The sequence below is a fragment of the Taudactylus pleione genome, unplaced genomic scaffold, assembly GCF_031769625.1.
Source record: "Taudactylus pleione unplaced genomic scaffold, aTauple2 ptg001080l, whole genome shotgun sequence".
Taxonomy (NCBI): domain Eukaryota; kingdom Metazoa; phylum Chordata; class Amphibia; order Anura; family Myobatrachidae; genus Taudactylus; species Taudactylus pleione.
This window is the reverse complement of record NW_028285481.1, coordinates 130,900-154,847: the sequence shown is the minus strand read 5'-3', so window position 1 is coordinate 154,847 and position 23,948 is coordinate 130,900. Positions and strand designations below refer to the sequence as shown.

Genomic DNA, 23,948 nt, shown 5'->3' with positions numbered 1-23,948 from the left:
TCATGTCAACTATGCTTGGACATGTGTGACTTAATTAGTACCTCAGTGTTTTTTTTTTTTTTTATTTTAACAATCTGTGCTCAATTGTGGATATGCTTAAGACCTGGACCATTGGGGTTCCTTAAGGACAGAGGACCTCATTCAGAGTTGGTCGTTGCGGCTGCACGGTCATAAGGGAAAAGGGGCCGGATATGCAAATGATGCACTCGCAAGTTGCGTCCCTAAGATCGGATCGTTAGCTGGCCGACCAAGGGCAGGATGCGGCCATAAGACCAAAAAAACGCCCCCTTCTCGTACACATTACACATAATCTCCGGGCATGTAAGGATTAATCGAGACCATCGGGAACCATCGGAACTGGTCGTAGAGCTTAAGGTTGACCATACCCTCTCTTAAGCACTACGATCAGGTCAGTGTACAAACCACCCATGTCACGTGTGCCATGACACTACTTTGTTAATTATGCACTCCCATAAAATGCCGTTCGCATAATTAGGCACGCCTGCATTCGGATCTCCACACCCCCGTTTTGAAGCACCTTCCCCGGTTACCACCCACAAACGCCTCATTCTGTCACGCAAACTACCGACCTGGCTGTGTTCAAGGAGAGAGAAATTTCTGATCGTAGCAGCTAGTTTGCGCACGCGCATTGTGAACTTTGCACATGCGCAGTTTAGTGAACATCGGTGGCGTACGACCGTGCGGCTGCAACGACCGACTCTGAATGAGGTCCAGAGTTTGGGAACCTCTGGACTAGTCTGATGGTCCTTAACTTCTAACCAGAAGGGTGTTAAACTGGCACAATGAGTGGAAGGAGTCTAGATTTTTTTAAATTAATCTTGTCTGTCTTTTCAGCCATGGGTAGAGAGACTGTTCGGCTGCTGTGGGCCTTACTGGCTGTTTTATGTGGTGAGTGCTATAAATCTGCTATAGTTATCTATCCTGTACTATGTATAAAATATTAGCATCGCTCCCTTCTTCTGTCCACGTTCTATAAATACATGGAATATATTCAGTTTCCCAACAGCCAATAACTGGTTTCTGGTTCCCTCCACAATCAAATTAAAAGCCATAAACTGACACTATTATGAGTCTATGTAAACCTCTCACTACCCCTGAATCCCTGTAATGTATGGCCTTGAGCCTGTGGCCAGTAGAAAGGTTTCCATGGTCCATAACTGGTCCTTGAGTCAAACATGGTGGCCAGATGCAGTTTCTGAAAATACAGGTCCTAAATATGAGATCGTACAAGGAAATTGGGTTTAAGCATAGACAAGTGCAGTTTTTCTTGCCAGTGTGACTAGTCATGTAGTGCAAGAGGCTATAATAATCCAACCACAGCAGAGACTCCTGGTACTGGATCTTTCTCGGGGACCAGGGGTGTTTTAAGAGGAGGGGGCCTGTGTGCAGACTCGGTGCGGGCCCATTCCTTTATCTAGTGATGCTGTGCAGGTGCATTAGATTCTGGCTTAGTGCTTGGCCAGGGTTTCAATCTGGACCGGGCCATAAGGCCATCCGCTCTCCTGGCATTTGCCAGAAGTGCCAGCTGGCCAGTCCAGCCCAGTAGCTCTAGTACACTTCAAGTGTTTTTTTTTTTTTGTGCATCTGTAATGAGCTGAAGATGCAAAATTAAAAACCACTACAATATACTACTTATCTTGGAGTATATGCAGAAATCCTTGCCAGTTGGGGCAGGTCTTCTGATATAGCTATCCCAGCAAAAAATATTCTACCATCCTCATGACCTTGGAGTCCTAATTCACAGCAAGTTACCTGTGCAATCCAGGAAACTGATCATTTGGATCTTTCTACAGGGACTTCTAGTTTAAAAAAAAAAAACCATAGGCTTCTAAAGGCAGCACCATCTATAGATAGCGCTTCCTATAGGACACCTGCTCCAGAAAGTTAAGCTTTCCTGAGTATACAGCATACAGGTGTATCACAGCTGTGCCACAGATGCAGTATCTGATATATATCTGCTGCAGGTCTCTTTAATATGCATGGGGATCAATACATATTGTGGAATACTGCAGTTTTGATTAATTTGTCCTGTTCTCATTCATTTTCGCTCAACATCTGTGCTCAAGCATGGATATAACAATCAGGACTGTTGGGGTCTCAATAACTACAGTTGGGTACAGGATGCCAGTGTTCAGGATCCCAGTTGTTAGAATCCTGACACCGGCATCCTTGTGGGGTTAGGATACAAACACTTGTGGGTCAATATCCTAACCCTCCCTCCCCAGTGCCTAAACCCTCCCTGCACCTAATCCAAGTACTTACTGGTGGTCGGGATTCCAGTGCCGGCATCCCTACTGTCTGTATAATGACTGCATCCCGGAACAGGGTTAATCACTTCTTAGTTATTTTGTATATTTTCTTATGCAACAAATGTTCAAACTGTTTGAAGTGGAAGCTATGGTTTGAGGAGAACTATACACCAGCCCAGGGAAATGTATAAGATTCCACCAGACATTGGATGAAGTAATTAAACTGATCAGGAAGTTTCAGAACTTGTGTAAATATCAATGTTTTGCAGAACTTTATCAAATCAATGGAATTGGCTGACGGTCGATACAAATGTAAAAAATGATTGATAGCTGCATTTCTCTTAACAATGGGGGAAATATGCTAAGCCTTGGAGAGTGATAAAGTACCAGCCAATCAGCTCCTAACTGCCATGTTATAGGCTGCATTTGAGAAATGACCAGAGCTTATTGGTACTCTGTCTCCATTCACTTTATCCTTCTCCAAGGAGAAGTACATCTCCTAGTGTCTCCTAGTCATTTATCATAGTAACGTCAACTACACTAAGGCAATGCTATACCTCTGAAAATAGGGACTATAGAATATTTCTTGGTATGAAGTCATATTTGTTTACTTTAAATTAAGCAATCTGTCTTGGTTTTTTCCTTAGGAACTTGCTTGGCAGGTCCACTGGGCAAGAATTTTGTTACGGTGTTTATGCAGAACAACCAGTTATCTTACAGTACTGGCATCTTCAAGCTGATAATTACTGGGTACAATCCTTCAACTACAGTCACACTGTGGATGAACAAATCCAGCTTCAAACAGGTCTTGAATGTAAATAACCGAGTCACACTTAGTGTCCAGATCCCTCCAAATGCAGAGTTGCCTGGTGTCAGTCTGTCATGCAATGTCATTGTAATCCAGGCTGATAAAGAGATCTCGGTCTTGTCTCTGAACTATAAGTTACAAAGCGCTGACACTAGCATTGTGTATCCTGATGAAGACCTTGGCAATGACTACTATGTGGTGACACCTCTGGGTGGTCCTGATGATGCATTTAAGGAATTCTCTGTAGTCAGCAACAAAGAAGCTACCAATGTAGACATCTATCTGAAAGGGGCAGTCTCTTATCAAGAGAAACTCTACCCAGCTGGAGCCAAGCTCACTGTCCTCCTAGAACCATATAACGCTCTTCAACTACTCAGTAGAGATGATCTGTCTGGGACCAGAGTGGTATCTCAGAAACCTGTAGCAGTCTTGAGTGGTCACACATGTACATGGAAGAACACAAAGTGCAATCACGTGTTCGAGCAACTGAGGCCAGTCTCTAGCTGGGGAAACACTTTCATCATACCTCCAATCTTCTTACAGACAAAGACTGATATTGTATTTGTGGTGGCTGCTGGGAGTACACAGATCAACTACCAAATTAATGCAATGAAATCGACCCAGAACTTGAGCGCAGGGCAAGTAATTCAGCTGACGATACCAGTCAATGGATCAATTTACCTTTCTGCCAATGCTGGAATACAAGTCATTTACTACTGTACTGGCTGGACAGACCAGAATTTAACACAATATGACCCTCTGCTGATGACTATCCCACCTGTTAGCAGCTACTGCTCTTCCTATTACATATATGGCCAACAAGACTTTGATAATTATGGCACAATAGTAGCAATGACCACAGACATCTCTACAATCCTCATCAACAAAATCCCTGCCCAAGAGTTATCATGGAATAACATTCCTGGATCCAATTATTCATGGGCAGCTCAAAGCTTAGGAAAAGGCTTCAGCTTTCCATTGGTTGAGAACCAATCGCCATTTATGTTGCTGTCATATGGGTTTATCAGTCTTAACAGCTATGGATCCCCAGCTATGTGCATTAACAGTAAGTTGACTTTCCTCAAAACTAGATAATAAAACATTTATTTTAACAGCAACTCAAGTAGTGTAGGCTAATGGTAGTGCCGACCTCATATGGTGCTTCAAGTGTATACACAAGCTGAGTGACTTCTTACAGTATGGAGTCATTGTCTCTGTTCCAATTTATCAGTTTGCATTTAGATGATATTGTAAATTGGATGTGCCATTCTTTAGTTTTGATCCTGTCTTAAGGATTTTCACTGAGCACCACAAGTTGGTTCTGTGCAACAATCCATTCTGATATTGATAGAATAGTTTTAATTTGGCAATTTGCAAAGCAAGACGTCCATAAAATTGGCAGATTTCAAACTTCATGACTGAAGTTTTAAAGTTTGTCTAAAAGATGTGCTTATTTGGTTTCTTAAATCAGTTTGAGGTTTGCATAACTTAACATAGTACATTTAATTCACATGGTAATAACTTCCTTTTATTTTTTTATTCCAGGTAACACTGGTCCATCTTGCAGCACCATAAAATGCAGAGCTAGAGAGACATGCACTATGTCCAAAGGGAAACCAACATGTGTTCCAGACTCGGAGGCCTATTGTTATGCTGTTGGTGATCCCCATTACCGCACTTTTGATGGTCGCTACTATGACTTCCAAGGCACCTGCAGTTACACCATTGCAAAGACTTGTGGTAGTGACAAGAGCCTTCCGACTTTCACTATAGAAGCAAAGAATGAAAATCGAGGCAGTACCCTTGTTTCTTATGTCAGCTACATTACAGTACAAGTATATGAGAACACTTTCTCTGTAGTGAGATATGAGTATGGATTTGTGAGGGTAAGTATCAATACTTGTGATGGTGTGGGAGGGATCTAACTGATTACATACAGAAATTAATAGAATTCCCATTTTTATTTACTTTTAGCTGAACAACCAACGTCAACGTCTCCCCTTCAGTGTGAATGATGGAAAGGTCCGACTCTATCAATCTGGTGGCTTTGTTGTTTTTCAAACTGACTTTTCCTTGAAGGTTTATTATGACTGGAACTCTGTACTAAAAATATACATCTCCAGTAGCTTCTTTGGCAGTGTTTGTGGCCTGTGTGGGAACTACAATGGAAACCCTTCAGATGACTTTGCAAAACCAGATGGCACTCGGACTCCTAATTTGGAGGATTTTGGCAAAAGCTGGAAAGTGGAAGATGGTGACCGATTATGCTGGCACAACTGTAATGGAGAATGCAAGACCTGCCCTCTTGAAACCCAACAAATATACAAAAGTGAAAAAAGTTGTGGCCTTCTATCTAAGGTGCTTGATGGTCCCTTCCGACAGTGTCATTCTGTCATAGATCCAAAACCTTACTTGGATAACTGTGTCTATGATCTATGCATGAATGCGGGTTCCAAGCAGATTTTGTGCCAGAGTTTAAAAACCTATGCTGACGCCTGCCAGAGAAGCAAGGTTCAGATTGGAGAATGGAGACAAGTCTCTGGATGTCGTAAGTATAAGATGCAACATCTCTCCACAAACTAACAGGTCCTATTGACCGGAACCAAATACTGACCTTTTAATAGTTTAGTTTGTTTTTGTTTTTTTTAAATTATTGTTGGCGCAGCAATTGGTTCCCAGCAATCATTCAGCTCAATTTTTCTAAGCAACAAACCAATTGAAAACCTAGCAAAAGCAAAGTATACTGTAAGCAATTGCTTGAATCCTCAGGATATTTGTAAATTCAAATTCTTTAAATTCACGGTTTTCGTTTCTGAGTTGGCTAAATAATGAGATGCTTAGCTTGGTGACTGTAAGAATGCAGCTGGAATGTTTTTTTTTTTTTTAGTAAACTTATGAATGAACATCGGCAGAAGGTGACGTTCATCTAACCCTAGTTTAGTATCTAGTCTAACAATTTTTTGAATGCAGATATGGTCACTTGGGAGACTGTTTAACAAATTATATAGGTAATCTAAGAACATCTGTTTAATAATCAAGCACTAAAAAAAAATATATATATATATTTATTGGACCATCAGAACTCACTTGAGGGATTTGCCCTTTATATTTTTTTTATTTTTTTTTCTCTCGCAGCAATGCAATGCCCTGAGAACAGCCAGTACAATCTATGTGCTCCAGCATGTCCACTTACCTGTAATGAAGATGCTAAACCATCCGTGTGCTCTGAGTCATGCGTGGAGACCTGTCAGTGTCAGGATGGATACGTGCTAGATGAAGGAAAATGTATATCCAAGGCCAATTGTGGATGTATCTATCAAGGCAAGCTGTACGCAGTCAATGAGAAGTTCTGGGGTGATAGTAAGTGTGAGAAGCAGTGCACTTGCAATCCTGCCACCAGGAACGTTGAATGCAAATCCACCCAGTGTAAGTCATCAGAGAAATGTTCAGTGGTAAATGGCATCCAAGACTGTTATCCCATATCTTATGGCAAGTGCTCAGCCTCAGGAGATCCCCACTATGTCACTTTTGATGGTGTGAGATATGACTTCCAGGGTACATGCATCTATCAGTTTGCTGGACTCTGCAAAAAGTCAGAAGATCTGATGGACTTCCAAGTCTATAGTCAGAATGAGAACAGGGGAAGCAAAGTTGTGTCTTATGTCTCCGCAGTCCAAGTCAAGCTCTATAGCTTTGATATTGTCATCAGAAGGCAGTTCAAGAATAAGATTTTGGTGAGTTCACCAACATTATGCACATGTAACTATGCAATTCAGACAATTTGGCATACATCTATTACACACCATTGTGTTAAATGAGCTACACAAATGGCTTACCCATTAATTTCAGTTTTGATTGATGTGCATTTTTGTTTTTCCCTATACAGCTGAATGGTATATTAACAAACCTCCCCTTCATAGTTGATAATGGCAAGCTGTCCATCTACAAGCAGGGTGATGCTGCTATAGTCCAGACAAACTTTGGTTTACGTGTGTCTTACAATTGGGAGAGTCGTGTTACTGTCACAGTTCCTGGGAGCTATGCTGGAGCAGTGTGTGGTCTTTGCGGTAACTTTGATGGGGACAAGAACAATGATTTTCTAATGAAAAACAACCAGCTAACCACCAAGCCAACAGTCTTTGGCAACAGCTGGAAGGTGCAAAATGTGTCTAGTTGCTATGAAGATGACAAAGCACAGTGCCCCAAATTGGCAGAACTGGAACTTCAACATACTAACAACAAGCAGGGATGTGGAATAATTACAGACAAGAATGGTCCTTTCCGGGAATGCCACGCCAAGATAGACCCACAAGGTCACTTCAAGAGCTGTGTGTATGATGCTTGCTTCTATGAAGGCAGACAAGATGTTATATGCAAAATAATAGCCAGCTATGCAGTCTTGTGTCAAGAGGCTGGGGTCACCATATACCCGTGGAGAACCAACAAGTTCTGCAGTAAGTCCTTTAGAATATGCAATGATATTGTAAAAACTATATTCATATGGAATGACCTTATAATTATGGAATACTAAGATTTGTGACCTCTTTACCCTTAGGTCCAGTGTGTCCAGTTAACAGTCACTATGAAATCTGTGCATCTGGCTGTGCCCCAACATGTCTATCACTTTCACCTCCCCTTGGATGTAACCCTACATGTTCTGAGGGATGCGTATGTGATGATGAATTAATCCTTAATGGGGGACAATGTGTCTTCATTTTCATGTGTGGCTGCAGCTACAACAATAAATATTACAAGTTAGATGAAATATTTTTCCCCAATGAATTGTGCAACCAGCAGTGTGTATGCACCGCTAGTGGAGTGGTGGAGTGTAAGGCTTTCTCATGTGGACCCAATGAAGAGTGTAAAGTCATTGATGGAGTCCAAAAATGTCAACCTGTAGGTTCTGCTCAGTGTTCTGCAGCAGGTGATCCTCACTACATGTCATTTGATGGACGGGCCTTTGATTTTCAAGGTACCTGCACCTACACACTCGCCAAGATGATCACAAGCAAAGAAAACTTTGTGCCTTTTACCATCAGTGTAAAGAATGAAAAATGGGGTAATGGAAAGGTTTCTGTCACTAAACTGGTGTCGTTTGAAGTCTACAGAATCAACCTAACTCTTACGAATGTCAAAGGTCTGATTAAGGCAAGTTATTGTCAATGTTTCAATTAACACTAATGGAAGTCTTTTTGCAAATGTGGTTCTGTACAAACTTTTTTTTTAATATTTTTAGGACTACTAAAATATTGGAAAAATGTTATGTAGAATGTGTTTCAACTTTTCTCTCAAAGAACATGGTTAGTTTTATTTATTGGTGAATTAAAGGACAATCTATCCTCACTAAGATATATAAATACAGACCAAATTGTCAAACTATAGGCAACCATAGGCAGGGCCGTAGAGAGCCTGGCTGGTCCCGGGTAAAGGAGGGCATGGCATAATCATGGGAGCTGTGGCCATGCCCCCTTGAAAAAATATCACTTTTCCGGCTGCTGCAGCAGTCTCTCACAGCAGCCCAGCACAAGCTGCGTGCTGAGCTGGGGGGGGGTGCGATGCGATGCCGTGCCCTTCTGGACCCCTCTAGCAAGCCCGGGTAAACTGTACCCACTTCCCCCTCCTCTCGGCAACCATGACCGTAGGCTCAAACCCCCACCCTTCATATTTTTTTTTTTTTTTTTTTTGAGATTCTATAAAATGGCATGTACATGCTCCTGGCTGCCTGGGAGATTCTTAAACGTGGTTTAAACCAAATATTTTATACCAATGACAAGTTGAGATTTATTAATTAAAACCAAATTATTTTCTTTTGCCATTTGTCTACTGCAGATTAATGGAGTGTACAATAACCTCCCGGTAAACATAGGAGATGGCAAGATCCGAGCTTACCAGCATGGCGTCAGGGTCATTATTGACACCGACTTTGGTGTTCAGGTTAGTTATGACCTATTCTACCATGTAATAGTGACTGTTCCAGGAAACTACAAGGAGCAGTTGGGTGGCCTGTGTGGCAATTACAATGGCAACAGAAATGATGACTTCCAGCTCCCTGATAAGAAGCTGGCTACAGATGCTACCACATTTGGAGCCTCCTGGAAGGTTCCCATCCCTGGTGTAACATGTGATGATGGGTGTGGTGGCAGTGGTAATTCCTGTCCATCATGCGATTACCGAAAAGTAGAACTCTTCAAGACTGATCTCTACTGTGGATTCCTAAAGAAGGCTGGAGGTCCCCTGAGTGCTTGCTATGACACTATAAACCCTGATACTTATATCAACAGCTGTGTCTATGACCTCTGTGCAGGGGATGGGGATGGAAGCATCCTTTGCAATAATGTTTACAGCTATGTTGCAACATGCCAAGCAGCCGGTGTTGCCATACAGCCATGGAGAACCGACACATTCTGCCGTAAGTCTTCTGAGTTTTATCAATTGGTAAATAACCTACAGTTAATGTTTATACTTCACGATGAGTAAACTGGATGAATATAATACTGCAAGTTTGGCAAATTATATTTGACCTATATTAAAGGGTGAGGTAATTATCAAATGCAGGATTTCCAGTAGAGTCTTTCAAATGCCTGAGTTGGTGTGGACAGCACATGACTGGGGCATAATTGTCACTTCACAAGCCATAGTCTGTCTCAAGTGCAGTGTAGGTGATACATCAGATATACAGGGCCAGTGATCGGTCATTGGATGTAACAGTAGGGGCAGCCATCCTGAATTCCTCCCCACCCCTGGATGTGGCACCATTCCACAATCTGAGTCCCACTGGAGCAAGTCTGTGGGGGTGGCAGAACAACCTGGCACCAGCCCTGGACGTGTTCCAGGTCTCCTAGCTGGTGCACATATGTAGTCATTACTGCCTGTCTCTGACTGACTTTATTAGCCAATGTTTAATTATTTTGATTGTAATACTGAGGAGATCTGTGAAGCATGCACTGTTGATGGTCCTGAAATCTAAAAAAAAAAAAACTTCTGTATTGCTGTACATATTTATCTTGTATGTTACTCAAGTGGTCAATTTTTTTAAACCTCCCATAATGTAAGTATAGTATAACCAGTAAAATACAGAACTGAGGTGTTGAAAGCACATTTCCCCACTGGACAACACAGCAGACTTGGAAGGAGAAGTTGCTGCCTCTGGGTATGCGTAATAATGTCCCTTATATAGAATGTTGACCATGTCTCTAGTACACTTATTTGTTATGATGTTGGCTCAGCTAAGTGGGAAACTTGGTTTTGGGCAACTGAGATCCTCCCCACACTCACCTGTTTGCCAATGATTAATATAGAAGTAGTCGGCATTCTCCATACGTTGTGACAAGTCAGCATTTCATACAATACCAGGTTTCCAGCTTGAGACCAACCTGTTACTGAAATATTATTGGGTATATTACTGTAAAAGAACTATAGCAAACTTTCTATTGAGTTACCACACATGTATGAATGAAACCTTTAAATATACCATAGATATCAAACATAGTTTATATAAAATTATACTTTATTACTAGTTTATATAGCGTACACATTCCAGTGCATTACAGAGTGAATATTTGTCCAGTCACATCTGTCCCTACTCCAGTGGAGCTTACAATCTTTTTTTCTGTATAAACCTACACTAGGGTTTGTTTGTTTTTTTGATACTTACATAATTTATTCGCAAAAGGTGGAAGTATTTTATATGTGTACAGCCCCTTGTAGTATTAAATCTGACTCTACTATAAGAACCTGACCAAAGTAACTACTGGCTCCTCATTGAGAATTTCTCTAATAAAAAACAATGCATCTTTCTACTACAAGAACATATCTTGTGTAATTTTACTTTTGTTTTAAACCTTTCTTACAATAGCAATGTCCTGCCCAGCCAATAGCAAGTACAAAGTCTGTGCCGATGTCTGTTCTACATTGTGCGCTGGGATCACCGATCCAGCCAAATGCCCCACCACCTGCTCAGAGGGCTGTGAGTGTGACGATGGCTTCTTCTTTGATGGGAAGGGCTGTGTGTCTATGAACAATTGTGGCTGCTATGAAGATGGAGAATACTATCGGGTGGGTGTACCTGTGCTCTTGAAAAATAATCTAATCCTGTTCAAACCTTAACAGAAGAAGACTCGCCACCACCATTTTTAGCACTAAATTCCAATTCCTTTGAGTCTTTACCTTAGTAATTCTAAACCTTTTTTTTATTTTTAGAGGTTTGTTTTATCTGAAATACAGAAACTCAAACTTTATCGAATCTAGTCCCAGTTCTGTATCACTTTGGGGTTCCAAGTGTCAAATTCCTGGGTTAAGTATGCTGTCAGTTTGGGACCCTGATTCAAAAACCAAACACTGGTTTTGTAAAAAAAAAAAAATCCAAACTGCATGATTTTAGCTGTATGTTTATGTAATACATATATATAATCTTTAATACAGTATTAAAATCTAGTTTTATGCATGCTTGTTCTAGAATTACATTTTAACATGTTTAATTTCAACAGCCCAATGAACAATTGCTATCCGGCCACTGTAAACTTCTTTGTACATGCCTCCCAGTGGGCATTATCTGTGAGGACACCAGCTGTGCCAAGGACGAGAAGTGCCAGAATAGAGATGGTGTCATTGGATGTGTTAATTTAGGTAATGGGGTCCCCTACCCCCATAAGTAGATCATTTTCATTGAGTGAATCTTTGTTTAGGATAGGACATTACTGTATGTGGGTCTGTAGATGACACACTGCTTATTGCTGCCTATGGACTGATAGTGTTGAACCATTTATTACTAACAAGCAATGGCGTAGGCTGTAAGAAAGTGTTCAACTCTCTGTAACAATATTATAGGTTTAGTTAGGACAACTGCCCTTCTGCTGCCTGAAGAGGAATGTACAGTAAATCCTGTTACTTGTAAATATTGGAGCAGAAGTAGCTTACATTGTGTGACTGGTTTTAATCACTGTAAAACCAATAAATCTACAGCTTGTGCCCCCTCCACTTAATTTCAGGACTTTAACCAGCTACATTAGATCTCATTCTATAGATTTGATTAACATTGTAGCATTTCTGCATGAGCGTAAACTACATTATATCAGGGTGGCTGAGGTTCAATTAATGTGATTAATGTAAACTTTTTGAATGCCATTCTTTGTTTCAGATCCGTGTAAGGCCACAAAGTGTAGGCTCAAGGAAACTTGCATGGTACAAGATGGAAGGCCAGTCTGCGTTCCAGATTACACCGGCAGCTGTTGGGCCTGGGGAGACCCTCATTATCACACTTTTGATGGCTATAACTACAACTTCCAGGGAACCTGCACATATATTCTATCTAAATATGGTGGTGGGGATAATGGATTGGTGCCATTTACAATTGAAGAGAAGAACAACAACCGAGGCACCCAAGCGGTGTCCTACGTGAGAATGGTCAGCATATACACGTATGGGTATAAGATCACCATTAAGAAGGGGGAGTCTGGTAAAGTACGGGTGAGTTATCCTTTTCTTTAGATACCAATAACTGTACTTCAAGCAAAGTAACTTTGTTACAAGTCTGCTGATATAGTTTATAACCAAAAGTCCAAGTGAATGGTCTGCACATCATGAATTACAAATCTATATTAAAGTGCTACTGTACATTGCTGTGATTGGAAATACAGTAGAATACGCATTCTGAGATGTAAGGTGACTATTTTCAGATGGGAACTTACATTAACACCCTTAATTTTAAAGGAATCACCTTGCCATGTAGATGGCTATCTTCAAAATGTGCATGAAGAACCAGATAAGTTCTAAAATGTATACAGGTTGAGTCTCCCATATCCAAAATGCTTGGGACCAGGGGTATTTTGGATATCTGAATATCCCATAATTTGGAATATTTGCACACCCTTATGAATTATCTTGGGAATGAGCCCCAAATCTAAACCTAGAATGTATTTGTGTTATATACACCTTATACACAGCCTGCAGGTAGTTTTATATGATTTTGTGGCTCACACAAAGTTTGCGTACATAAATGAAATTCATTTGTTTCATATACACCTTGTACACTGAACCTGAAGGTATTTTAATGCAATATTTTTAATATTTTGTGCCTCAAACAAAGTTTGTGCAAATTGAGCTATATAGAAGCATCGTATTGCCATCTCTATTAACCCCTTTCACAACTCTAAAATCTGTTTTTTACTCCACTCTTAACTCTTCATAATCCATGAGAAAAATATAACAATTGTTTTCCAACTGCCAATCTAATGCCACCTTCTTTAACAGGTAAATGATGAGATCAGAAACCTTCCAGTGAGATTGTTGGCAGGAAAGATCACAGCCAGGATCAGTGGTCTCAATGCTGTGGTGGGTACAGACTTCGGACTTCAGGTGACCTATGATTATAACTGGCATGTTGTGGTCACACTTGGCAGCAGCTATTATGGACTTACTGGTGGTCTTTGTGGCAACTTTAACCAAAATACTAAAGATGAGATGATCACTGCTGACAACAAAGCCGTTACTTCCATCGTAGACTGGGCTAAGAGTTGGAAAGTCAATGACCGAGATCCTTTCTGCTTTGACATATGCTCTGGACGCAATTGTTCAACTTGTGATGACAGCAAACAGGCCTTGTATGGAGATGAAAAGAAATGTGGCCTCATCAGCAAAGTCCTAGATGGGCCATTCAGAGAATGTCACTTGAAAGTTAACCCAGATGTTTTCTTTGATAACTGCTTATACGATGTCTGCATTAATGGTGGAGCTACCCAATTCCTATGCCAGGCCCTCAGTGTCTATTCCAACACCTGCCGAAAACAGGGCATTAAAATATATGATTTTAGAACACCTTCTGGATGCAGTAAGTAGTGAGATTCAGTAAAATCAATGCATTCACTCAGTATTTCTACTATAAAACTGTAAATGGTCATATGCTCACTTTACACAAATGACTTTGCCAAAATTTGTAAAATGAACACCGCTACTGAATTACCATGTTAATGTTTTTTTTTTTTCCAAACCTTATTTTCTTTTAGCCTTGCCATGTCCTGCAAACAGTCACTATGAATTCTGTGGAAATGCCTGTCCAGGCACCTGCACGGATCGTACTGCTCCATCCCGTTGCACTGAAGACTGTGTGGAGACCTGCCAGTGCAATGATGGTTATGTTCTCAGTGCAGATAAATGTGTTCAGGCTTCAAGCTGCGGCTGCTCTTACAATGGTGCCTACTTCCAACCAAACCAGGAGTTTTGGTCCGATGACAACTGTCGAATTCTTTGTAAGTGTGATCCAAGCCTCAGCATGGTGGTCTGTAAGGAGAGCAGCTGTAAAGAAATTGAAAGGTGCATGGTAGTGAATGGAGTCCGTGGCTGTCAACCCATCAGCTTCTCCACATGCACAGGCAGAGGAGATCCTCACTACACAACGTTTGACAACAAGAGATTTGACTTCATGGGAACCTGCATATACCAACTGGTTGGTGTGACCTCCAGTGATGCATCATTGACCCGTTTTACTGTCAAGGTCCAAAACAACAACCGTGGTGGGAACAAAGCTGTGTCCTACACAAAGTTGGTTACTCTGGAAGTCTATAATATGGTTTTGACTCTTGGCATGGACTACCCTCGTCGAATTTTGGTATGCATGAGGTCAACTTAGTAATTTGGGTAATGGAGGGGTTTATACATGTCTCATACTAGTAGGCCTTAGAGTTGAGTGCAATGTTTGTAATTTATGTACACAGTAGGACAAATGTAACGTGGCCAGTCAGTTATACATCACTAGTACTCAATATTGCAGTTGCCAATTGACCATCCACATGGGTGGACAGTGGTCATCTTCTGATGGCATTTACCAAGAATTCTAATTAGGGGTCACAGCAATACCGGGGATGTAAAGTGTCTGCCCATCTATATTGTATCGCTAATGTATTATGTCTCTGTTCAGGTTGATGGCATTGTTACTTCCCTGCCCTTCTACTTCCAAACTAACAAAGTTGTAGCATACATCAGCGGCCGCCAGGGGATTGTAAAGACCGACTTCGACATCACTGTAACATATGACTGGAATAATTATGTGGCAGTGACAATACCTAGCACTTATTCCAATGCTGTTGCTGGCTTGTGTGGAAACTACAACAAGGATCCTAATGATGACTTCAGCATGAAGAATGGTGGAATAGCAGCAAACGCAGTTCAGTTTGGTAACAGTTGGAAAGTTGGTGAGGTTGCTGGTTGTACACCAGAGTGTATGGGCAACTGCTCTCTATGTTCTGAAGTGCAACAGCAAGAGTACAGGAGTTACCAATTCTGTGGGCTTATCACTAATCCTAATGGGCCATTCAGCCAGTGTCTCTCAGTTGTTGACCCGAATCCTTTCTTCAATGACTGCATTTTTGATGCGTGCCAATACAAGGGGCATCCCTCATCGTACTGCAATGCTATAGGTCTCTATGTGGGCGCCTGTCAGGCTGCTGGTATCACCCTTCAGGAATGGAGATCAGCATCTTTCTGCAGTAAGCTATGGTTCTACATATTTCTCATTAAAGTGATGTTTATAGCAGGGAAGAGATTTACTGAAGTGCAGGTGAACCAAAACCCTAATCGTGCATAGTTGTGGCTGATGTATATGAATGGAAGTGCCTGCTGCCCCTTGTGCTGTAAATGTGCACTTTGTGTCCTTATCAATTATCACTCGGTGTTGACCTTCTTAAACTGCATGATTATTCCTACAATTTGTAGGGGTTAAATCTGCCCAAAATAACAGGTTCGTCATTTGTTCTAATCTAGAATTAAGGGCTTTGATGATATCATGAAATGTGAACTTTGTATCCTGCAAATAATTCATAAGGCTGTTTTTAATGGGGATCGGTATGGGATCACAATGCCGACTTCCTGACAGGGTTAGAATACTTGTTACATATACTAACTCTCTCCTGTGCCTGACCCGAACGCTCCCTCCTAGTGCATAAACCTTTCTCAACCCCCTCCTAACACCGTTACTTACCTTCGGGATTCCGGCACTGACATTCTAAGTGCCAGAATCCCTACAATCAAGATACGGACCACATCCTATTTAAAGACCTTGTCTTTAATTTGTATGTTCTAAACTAGAGTTGTCTTGAGGATGTATATCCAAAAGAATGCATATAGCCCAACATCAAAATTTATTAAAATGACTATTTAAAGCAAAATTCAAGAGACTTTAAATTGAACACAATTATAAATACTACATCCAACTTCTTGCAGTCAGATCTTGTCCTATTTCTGATATGGAGGAAATTACTTTTACCCAGAACATATGGTATAGGTCATAATTTCATGTGTAATCTAGTTGGCATTAAAGTATCAACTATTAACTAACGTAAGACTTAATTTGCAAAGATCATACTTTAACCACTTTTTTATTTATTTTTTTTTTTTAATTGCCGGGTCTGGGGAGTCAAAGACATCCAGTCTGCATTTGTAGTATTTACTTTCTTAAAACACCGCAAGGGTGCGTTGCACCTTGTCAGCCTATGCACAATTGGCTGCAGTTGATCCCCATGAGACCACGTCAGTTAAGAAGTTTGATTTATTTCTTTTTGGCTAGAAAGTGTCCATCAATCTGACACCTACTGAACAATATGGTGTTTATTACAAGCACTCTGCTATATGGCAGATTTTTTAATATCTGTAGTGTTTTTTTTATTACTTGTATGAAAAGTGCTAATATTTACTTCTACAATTTTCCTAGGTCCCTCCTGTCCTGTAAACAGTCATTATGAATTGTGCGGAGATGCCTGTGCTGTCACCTGTCATGGGTTGTCTTCACCGACTGGCTGTGACTCTCTTTGCCAAGAATCTTGCTACTGTGACAATGGGTTCATATTGAGTGGTTACAAATGTGTCCCCATTGCCCAGTGTGGCTGTGTCTATCAAGATAAATATTACCAGATGAATCAAGTCTTTTATCCAAATGGTCAATGCAATGACAAGTGTCAGTGTGGGGCTGATGGCATTGTCAAGTGCCAATTGGAAAGTTGTGGAGCTGAGGAAGAATGCCAACTGGTCAATGGGGCTTGGAGATGTCAACCTAAAGGGTCTGGCAGATGTGTGGCTTCTGGTGATCCCCACTACATCTCATTTGATGGTCTCCATTTTGACTTCCAAGGCACTTGCACCTACATCTTTGCAAAGGTTGTGGTGGATGACCCTCGTCTAGTGAACTTCTCAGTGGTAGTTGAGAATGAAAGCTATGGAAATGGTAAAGTTTCTATTACAAGACTTGTACAGATATCTGTATTTGGTTACACAGTGGCCATTGAAAAAGGCAGAAGGTCAAAAGTAAAGGTTGGTATCAAATATTTGCAGTTAGTTTGTATTTGCTTTCTTTTTCATTGCCATGATACAATCTTTGTCAGTCTTAATGGAACTTTATAATTGTCTTTCCATAGGTTGATGGAGAGCTCAACAAATTGCCATTGACCATAGATCACATCCTAGTAAATCAAGAAGGGACCAATGTTGTCTTACAGACAGACTTTGGCTTGAAGATTATCTATGATACAATTTACCATGTGGTCCTTAGTATTCCCAGTACATACCGTGGCAAGATGGGTGGTCTCTGTGGCAACTTTAATGGTGATAGCAAAGATGAATTCCAGCTTCCCAGCAGTGAGGTTGTCACATCTGTAAAGGTGTTTGGTTCAGCCTGGAAAGTGAGCATTGCTGGAGCCAAGTGCAGTGATGGCTGTGCTGCTGGAGAATGTCCAGTATGTGAGGACACCAAGCTTCAACCGTTTAAGGCTACATCCTCTTGTGGCATGATCACCAACCCAGCCGGGCCATTTAAAGATTGTCATTCCAAGATTAACCCTATTGACTACTTTAACTACTGTGCCTATGACTCTTGTGTGGTTAATGGGAAAGATGATATTCTATGCAAGGGGCTCCAGGCCTATGCAGCAGTTTGTCATACTGTTGGTGTTACTATAAGCTCTTGGCGGACACCAGTGTTCTGTCGTAAGTACAAAGTGATGTTTTTCTATAAAAGGCAAAATAGAACAGACTCTGCCATAGCCTAAACTTATTTAATCTGGAATGTATCTACTTGTGATGTTACATTCATGTCCAATTTTGCCTCTTGTGTTACTGAGGATATGTTTGCTTTGTTTTCCCCCATTTTTATAGCGATGTCCTGTCCGGCAAACAGTCATTATTCTCTCTGTACGAGAACCTGTGAGCAAACTTGCTCTGGAATCACCGAGCCAATGAGATGTACAGAGCGATGTTTCGAAGGTTGCGAGTGTGATGCCGGCTATATGTTAGATGGAGATGAATGTGTCACCATGGACAAATGTGGATGTGTATTTACTGGACGATACTTGAGTGTATGTATCATAGTAGCACAGTGAATTGTTTCTAGTCCATTTAATAGTTCTAGAAGATATTTGCATTAAATACTTTTACACTTCTTGTTTAGAATAGGCTAAAATGTTTTCTATTCAAACTTTGCTAAAACTGATCTATAGACCTGTAGTTTTGAGACTGGTTTTAGGTTAGTGGGGGGCTCCAGGGCAAATAACTTGTGGGCAATTTTACCAACAATTAGTTTGCACAAAGTTCCCAGCACAGTATGGCTCAGTGCCCACAGTATGCCTGTCCTCCCTGCTACTAGTACTCTCCTCCATGACCTGTTGTAGGGGCTTCTGCTGACTTTGCAGCCTTATTCTTCTCCAGAAAGTAGAACTGCTCTATTCGGTGGCAGCAGCCTCCCTTTAGCATCAGATGTGACCAAATGCTTAAAGGACCCTGGGTTCTCTCGGCAGCACTCATGCTTGGGCGCAGTTATACCTGTGTACCTTTACTATATAAGGTGTTGGTGGGTCAGACTGATACTGAATAGATTCATGCACAAAAAAGGTATAATTAATTTAGTTAAACTCTAAATTAACAATTTTAAAATGATAGAGGGTGGGATGTACTGAAGTGGAAAATGCAGTGTTCAGGGGCTGTACTGCATTTTCCGTGTGTACTAAGTGATGCGTTCCATCACTTCATCCCAGTGGACAACGCCATGTTCAGGAGGAGTTACCCAATAAAAGCCTATGGGATTATCGAGACTGTGTCCCCAGAGAGGAATCCGATTTGGATTCCTATCACCCCGGCATCATTCTGCAAATGTACAGAAGGACGTCAGAGGGACTCCTGTGTGTTTAAACCCGGTAGTCCCTCTAGCTGGGGGCATTGCATAGGATGGCTCTTATTGGGAGAGCTGCCCTTCGTGATGTAAATGGAATTTCTAGGTACATATTACAGTAATCAACCACTGTATGTACCTGAAGAGGCGGGATGTACCGCATTGCGGATGTGATGCTTGGTACATCCCGCCCCATAATCCTGGTTCTTTTCTATTGCAATATGCCAAATATAGGGTTTTAGGAATGAAACATTGGGATTAGTGTAACAGAGGCAGTCTGATCTTGGTGCATAATTGACTTGCGGTACGAGTACACAATGAGTAGGTGTGTAATCTATATACTGTAATCTACTCTTATACTTGTACCCCATTGTCTTTGCCTGGGTTCTCTACTGTATGGATATTGATTCTATGTCCAAAGGCACTTTATCTTATTCTTTCCATTAAAATCCACTTTTTAGGACTTAATATATTCATATTTATCTGTTTTAGGAGGGAGAGTCCTTTGTCTCTGCAGACTGCACACTTCAGTGTACGTGCAAAGCTGGAGGTGTGACTTGCACAGCAGTTTCATGTACTTCCAAGGAGCGATGTGGTCTTGTCAATGGGGTGCGAGGCTGCTACAAGGTGGAAGGTGAATGTTCTCTGAGCCCACAAAAGTTGGTCACTTTTGATGGCCTCTCGGGAGGATCCCTTGGAAATGGCCCAATAGAGGTTACATCTCTGTGTAATGTTACTCCTGAATGGTTCAGAGTTGTTGCTGATGTCCAGAGTTGTGGAAAAGGACCATCAATTTACAGACTCCATATCTTCATTCGTGGTTCCCTAGTTACCATCTCGAACGACAAGGAGGTCTGGGTAAGTAGCCTATGCAGAACTTGCTAAAAAGTTAGTCTGTAAGCACCCACCAGATGTGTTATACCATAGAAAACACTGTATAAAGCGAGGGCTGGTACTTATGCTTCTGCCTATACCCAACATCTGAGGGTAAGCAGGGTAGCAAGTAGTGCCTTAAAGCAGATGAGCATAGTCTCTGCATATGATCAGAGCAGAATAGGAGCCCATTTTGGCTACAGGACATGGCAATGTAGTGATCTACACCGGTACATGGCTCTGGCCTGAGTTTTTTGCTATATAGGTTGCTAGAAAACGTAAGGGAATTATCTTTCTAGGCTAAAAATCTGTGTGCTTGGGTCAGAAAGCTCCTGAGTGTTGTGGAAATGTAACACTCAAGCAGTTGCAGAGAGCCAAGCATGTGCCCAGAAGAGGCGGCTTTGCATGAGTTTGTGCTGGGCTCCTATGTCAGCCCTTATCTTGTTCTCAGGTAGCTCAGTGGTGGAGCTGGATCCCAAAATTGTTTTATATGGGTAATACTGTAAACACCAAGAATAGCTTTAAGAAGTGGGTTTGGAGTTTGGAGCAAAGCAAGTAACTTGCACCATGGCAAAACAATATTTCCGTGCAGGTGGGGCAGAAAAATTGTTATTTGGGAGGGGGTGTCCAAACAGGTGCAAAGGTGTATTTTGTTCTGGGGTTCCCCCATTTTGCTTCCAACTAATCGACCATTAAAATAAGTTCCCAAAATTAGAGAATAATAGGGAAATGTCAATAACTTCTGCTCATTTAGAGTAAACCAACCAGATTCCTGGCTCCCCGCACATACAGTTGGAGTTGCAGAAAAGTGCTGAATGTGCTTTAAATCTGCATTGCAGTCAGTGGCTGATGTATGTATCTTACAGGTGAATGGGCGAATGGATCCTCTTCCCACGGTGTCCGGCATTCTGTCAGCCAGTGCTAGGAATGGTTCCATCTTCATCCAGGTTGGGAAAGACTTGAAGGTTGAGCTGAGTGACAGTGGAAGCCTCTCGCTCCATGTTTCTGATTGGCTGTCTGAGGCGGTTTGCGGGGCCTGTGGAAACTTTAATGGAGATGCCTCTGATGACCTCAGGGCTCCTGGAGGGAGGATGGTCGCTAACTACTTACAGCTCATAGCATCTTGGAGAGCTCATGACCTGAACAGCTGGTATGTAATACATTCACATCACACTTGCTGTCTGCCTCAAACACTTTACCTGGGACTTGAAATAAACCTGTCTAGCAACAGACTATTGGTAGGGAGATGAGAAAGCCTGCCACCCACCCCTTACACCCATTTCACGTTCTGCTCCTCATTTGTAACCGTCTGGATGTGGTAATTGTCCTTTATTTTGGGTCACAAATGGCCTGCAGCACCTAACAGTATATTAACAATGAGTGATACAAGAAGTGACTTGCATAATGTAACAGATGCTCAGTGTAAAGGTGCCTACACACTAGACTATATTTGCTCTTTGAGCGATTATAGCCTAGTGCATCCCCAGCAGGGGAGGTTGCTGTGTCGTTAACGACTTTGAGCACACACTGAATAGTATCGTTCAGTGCCGGCCACCGCCCCCCCGCCCCCCCTTTCATCCCCGAGCATGCAACAACCTGACAATATAGTCGGGGTGGCCTGCATGTTCGGGCGATTAACGACAATGACCAACGGCCCACGGGAGCAGGCATAGTTTTAGCGTCCACACTGGCTGTCCAAAACATTGGCAAGTGTGTACTTGCCTTAAGAGTAAAGCAGTCACACTGACCAAGGGAATGTAAATGACACAGCAGATCTTGCATGGACATGGACCAGCCTGGGCAGAGGAATCGCACCTCTTCCAGCCTCCCCATACACTGCACAAACTGATATTTGTATGTTCTACAACATGAGCACCATGAAAGACTTGAGACACTTTAGCACATATCTATTGTGTTGAAAGTGCAGAAGTGATTAAACACAAGAGAGAAGGTGGTTTGTATAGTTTTCTAACCTACTGACTATTTGATACTAAAAAAAAAAAAAAAAGTTTGTTCCAAAGATCCTTTATCAAGAGGTGTTGTGTGCTTTTTTTTTTTTTTTGGTGTAGCCACAAATTAGTCTATTGTCAAATACAGCTAGATGGTGCTTTATTGCATTTCATGGGGGCAAACTGACCTCCTATAGGTTCCCATACACGTGGTTTTAATGTAGGAGTGCACAGTAAGTGGGGCCCCCTCAAATGTGGTGGAACTACTCTTCTTAACATGCCCTGCAACTGTTTTGCTATATAGCCATGCTAAAATTATTGCGGGGCATGCTGGGATTTGTAGTTCAACAGCTGGAGGGCTGCTTATTGCCCACCCCTGTTTTAATGTCCCTTGCTTGGCCTGTATTAAAGGCATACATGCCTACTCTCCCAGGAATCGTAGGCATATCTCCCGCATCCCGCCCACTTCCTAGTGAAGTGGGCAGGATGGGGAGATTTTACCTGAGATTATCGGGTCCGTCGGGAAGGGGCGGAAGAGGAGAGCAGCAGGTCCCCTCATGCTGCTCCCGGAAAGCTGCCCAGCAAAGTAGGTAAGTATGATTAAAGGGTCCCCATCATGGCCTTGTTTTGGCTTCTACGGACCTGGAAAAGGACCATTATAGGTACTTTGGGGTGAAGCTCTCTAGAGAAACTACCTTTAATCTACTAGGTCTTAATGCTGATCCTATTGTCCATTTCTGTATTTTAGTTTCAATTTCATGTTTATTTATGCAGTAAAGTTGTGTTTGATGACTCACCTGGACTTTTCTTTTCTTTTATTTTTTTTATTTAGCATAAACCAGTATGAAGAGGCCGGAAACCAACTAATGGGAATTTGACACTGACACAAATGAGCAGTAAATCTCCTCCTGAAGATATTGAATTAAAGATTATATATAGTAGCTATAACTAATTATTAGGAAAATTGCTATTTCCCTATGTGGCTTATATCATGGCTTACTATGAATAAAATACTACAACTCTTATTATTCTGTTTGTCTGTTTCACCAAGGACTTCTAGCTTTTGTATTCTCCATCTAGCAGTGTTAGGTATAGCGCAGAACTGCTCTGTGATATACCTTTATTTTTACAGAGCTGTAACAGTGTATTGGCCATAAGGTCAGCCCAGAGATGTAATTACAGCTATGAGGGAGATCCAGATGTTTCTGGAAGTTAACAAGTTCATCGGATGGTATGGGGGGAAAAGTAGGGACTGCTGGATAACTAAGAGGTTAGTGTACAATCTGGCTGTATGTTCCCCCCTGCAAGCTGCCAGTCTGTGGCAAATTACAGCCTGCTATAGTGCAGCAAGGAAACAAGTCACTTTTATTTACTCCTATGGCCACAGTAATAGGAGGGAGAGGGTCTAGAGAAAAGGACTTGTCTGAGGATCGGTTGCATTTTGCATCTAAGGGACTGTGTGATATGAATGTACAATATGGTATAAACTTCATACTTTTCACTTGTTACAAATCTATTGGGTTTTTAACATAAAAATCATCCAGTGCCATAAAATAGTCCATCTGGTGACATTTGAGTTGATGGCCAAATGACCCATTTCCCCATACACAGGGGCACCTCACGGCTGTGTGACATTGCCTCTGCCACATACAGAAATTCCCTTTAGTGTCTGTATCCAGCTGCTCTGCCGGGGGCAGAGGCCCCTCCTAACACGGGTGTTTCTACAGATCTGCTAATACTCTCTCCCTTACTGTACTTGTCCTATGTTATGGTTGTGATACCCCACCAAAACATGTGTTTAAGCCTATGGTGGGTATCACTAATGTATTTAAAACCCCTATAAAAACAAAATATATGTTCTGGTACACAGGGAGTATGTGGTGAGTCAGCAGCAGGTCACATGA

At 41.7% G+C, this 23,948-nt stretch overlaps 1 protein-coding gene across 1 annotated transcript; it reads left to right on the top strand.

Annotated features, from left to right (window-relative positions):
- Positions 1-855: 855 nt before the first annotated feature.
- LOC148453842 (IgGFc-binding protein-like) lies at positions 856-23,069 on the top strand. Its single transcript, XM_088461612.1, has 20 exons — positions 856-909; positions 2,918-4,144; positions 4,624-4,964; positions 5,053-5,626; positions 6,214-6,812; positions 6,965-7,532; positions 7,634-8,226; positions 8,908-9,487; positions 10,934-11,133; positions 11,565-11,703; positions 12,215-12,543; positions 13,327-13,903; positions 14,079-14,680; positions 14,990-15,557; positions 16,778-17,373; positions 17,478-18,045; positions 18,214-18,413; positions 19,715-20,080; positions 20,962-21,245; positions 22,877-23,069. Exons 1-20 carry the CDS (start codon positions 858-860, stop codon positions 22,920-22,922), a joined length of 9,009 nt encoding a protein of 3,002 aa, XP_088317738.1. The 5' UTR covers positions 856-857; the 3' UTR covers positions 22,923-23,069.
- The last annotated feature ends 879 nt before the right edge of the window (positions 23,070-23,948 follow it).

What these genes read in the sequence shown, in the direction of transcription:
- LOC148453842 (XM_088461612.1), top strand. Translation starts at nt 858, where the DNA reads ATGGGTAGAGAGACTGTTCGGCTGCTGTGGGCCTTACTGGCTGTTTTA. An exon ending in CATTGGATGTGTTAATTTAG is followed by an intron (nt 11,704 to 12,214) that starts GTAATGGGGTCC and finishes TCTTTGTTTCAG; the next exon opens with ATCCGTGTAAGGCCACAAAG. An exon ending in TAGAACACCTTCTGGATGCA is followed by an intron (nt 13,904 to 14,078) that starts GTAAGTAGTGAG and finishes ATTTTCTTTTAG; the next exon opens with CCTTGCCATGTCCTGCAAAC.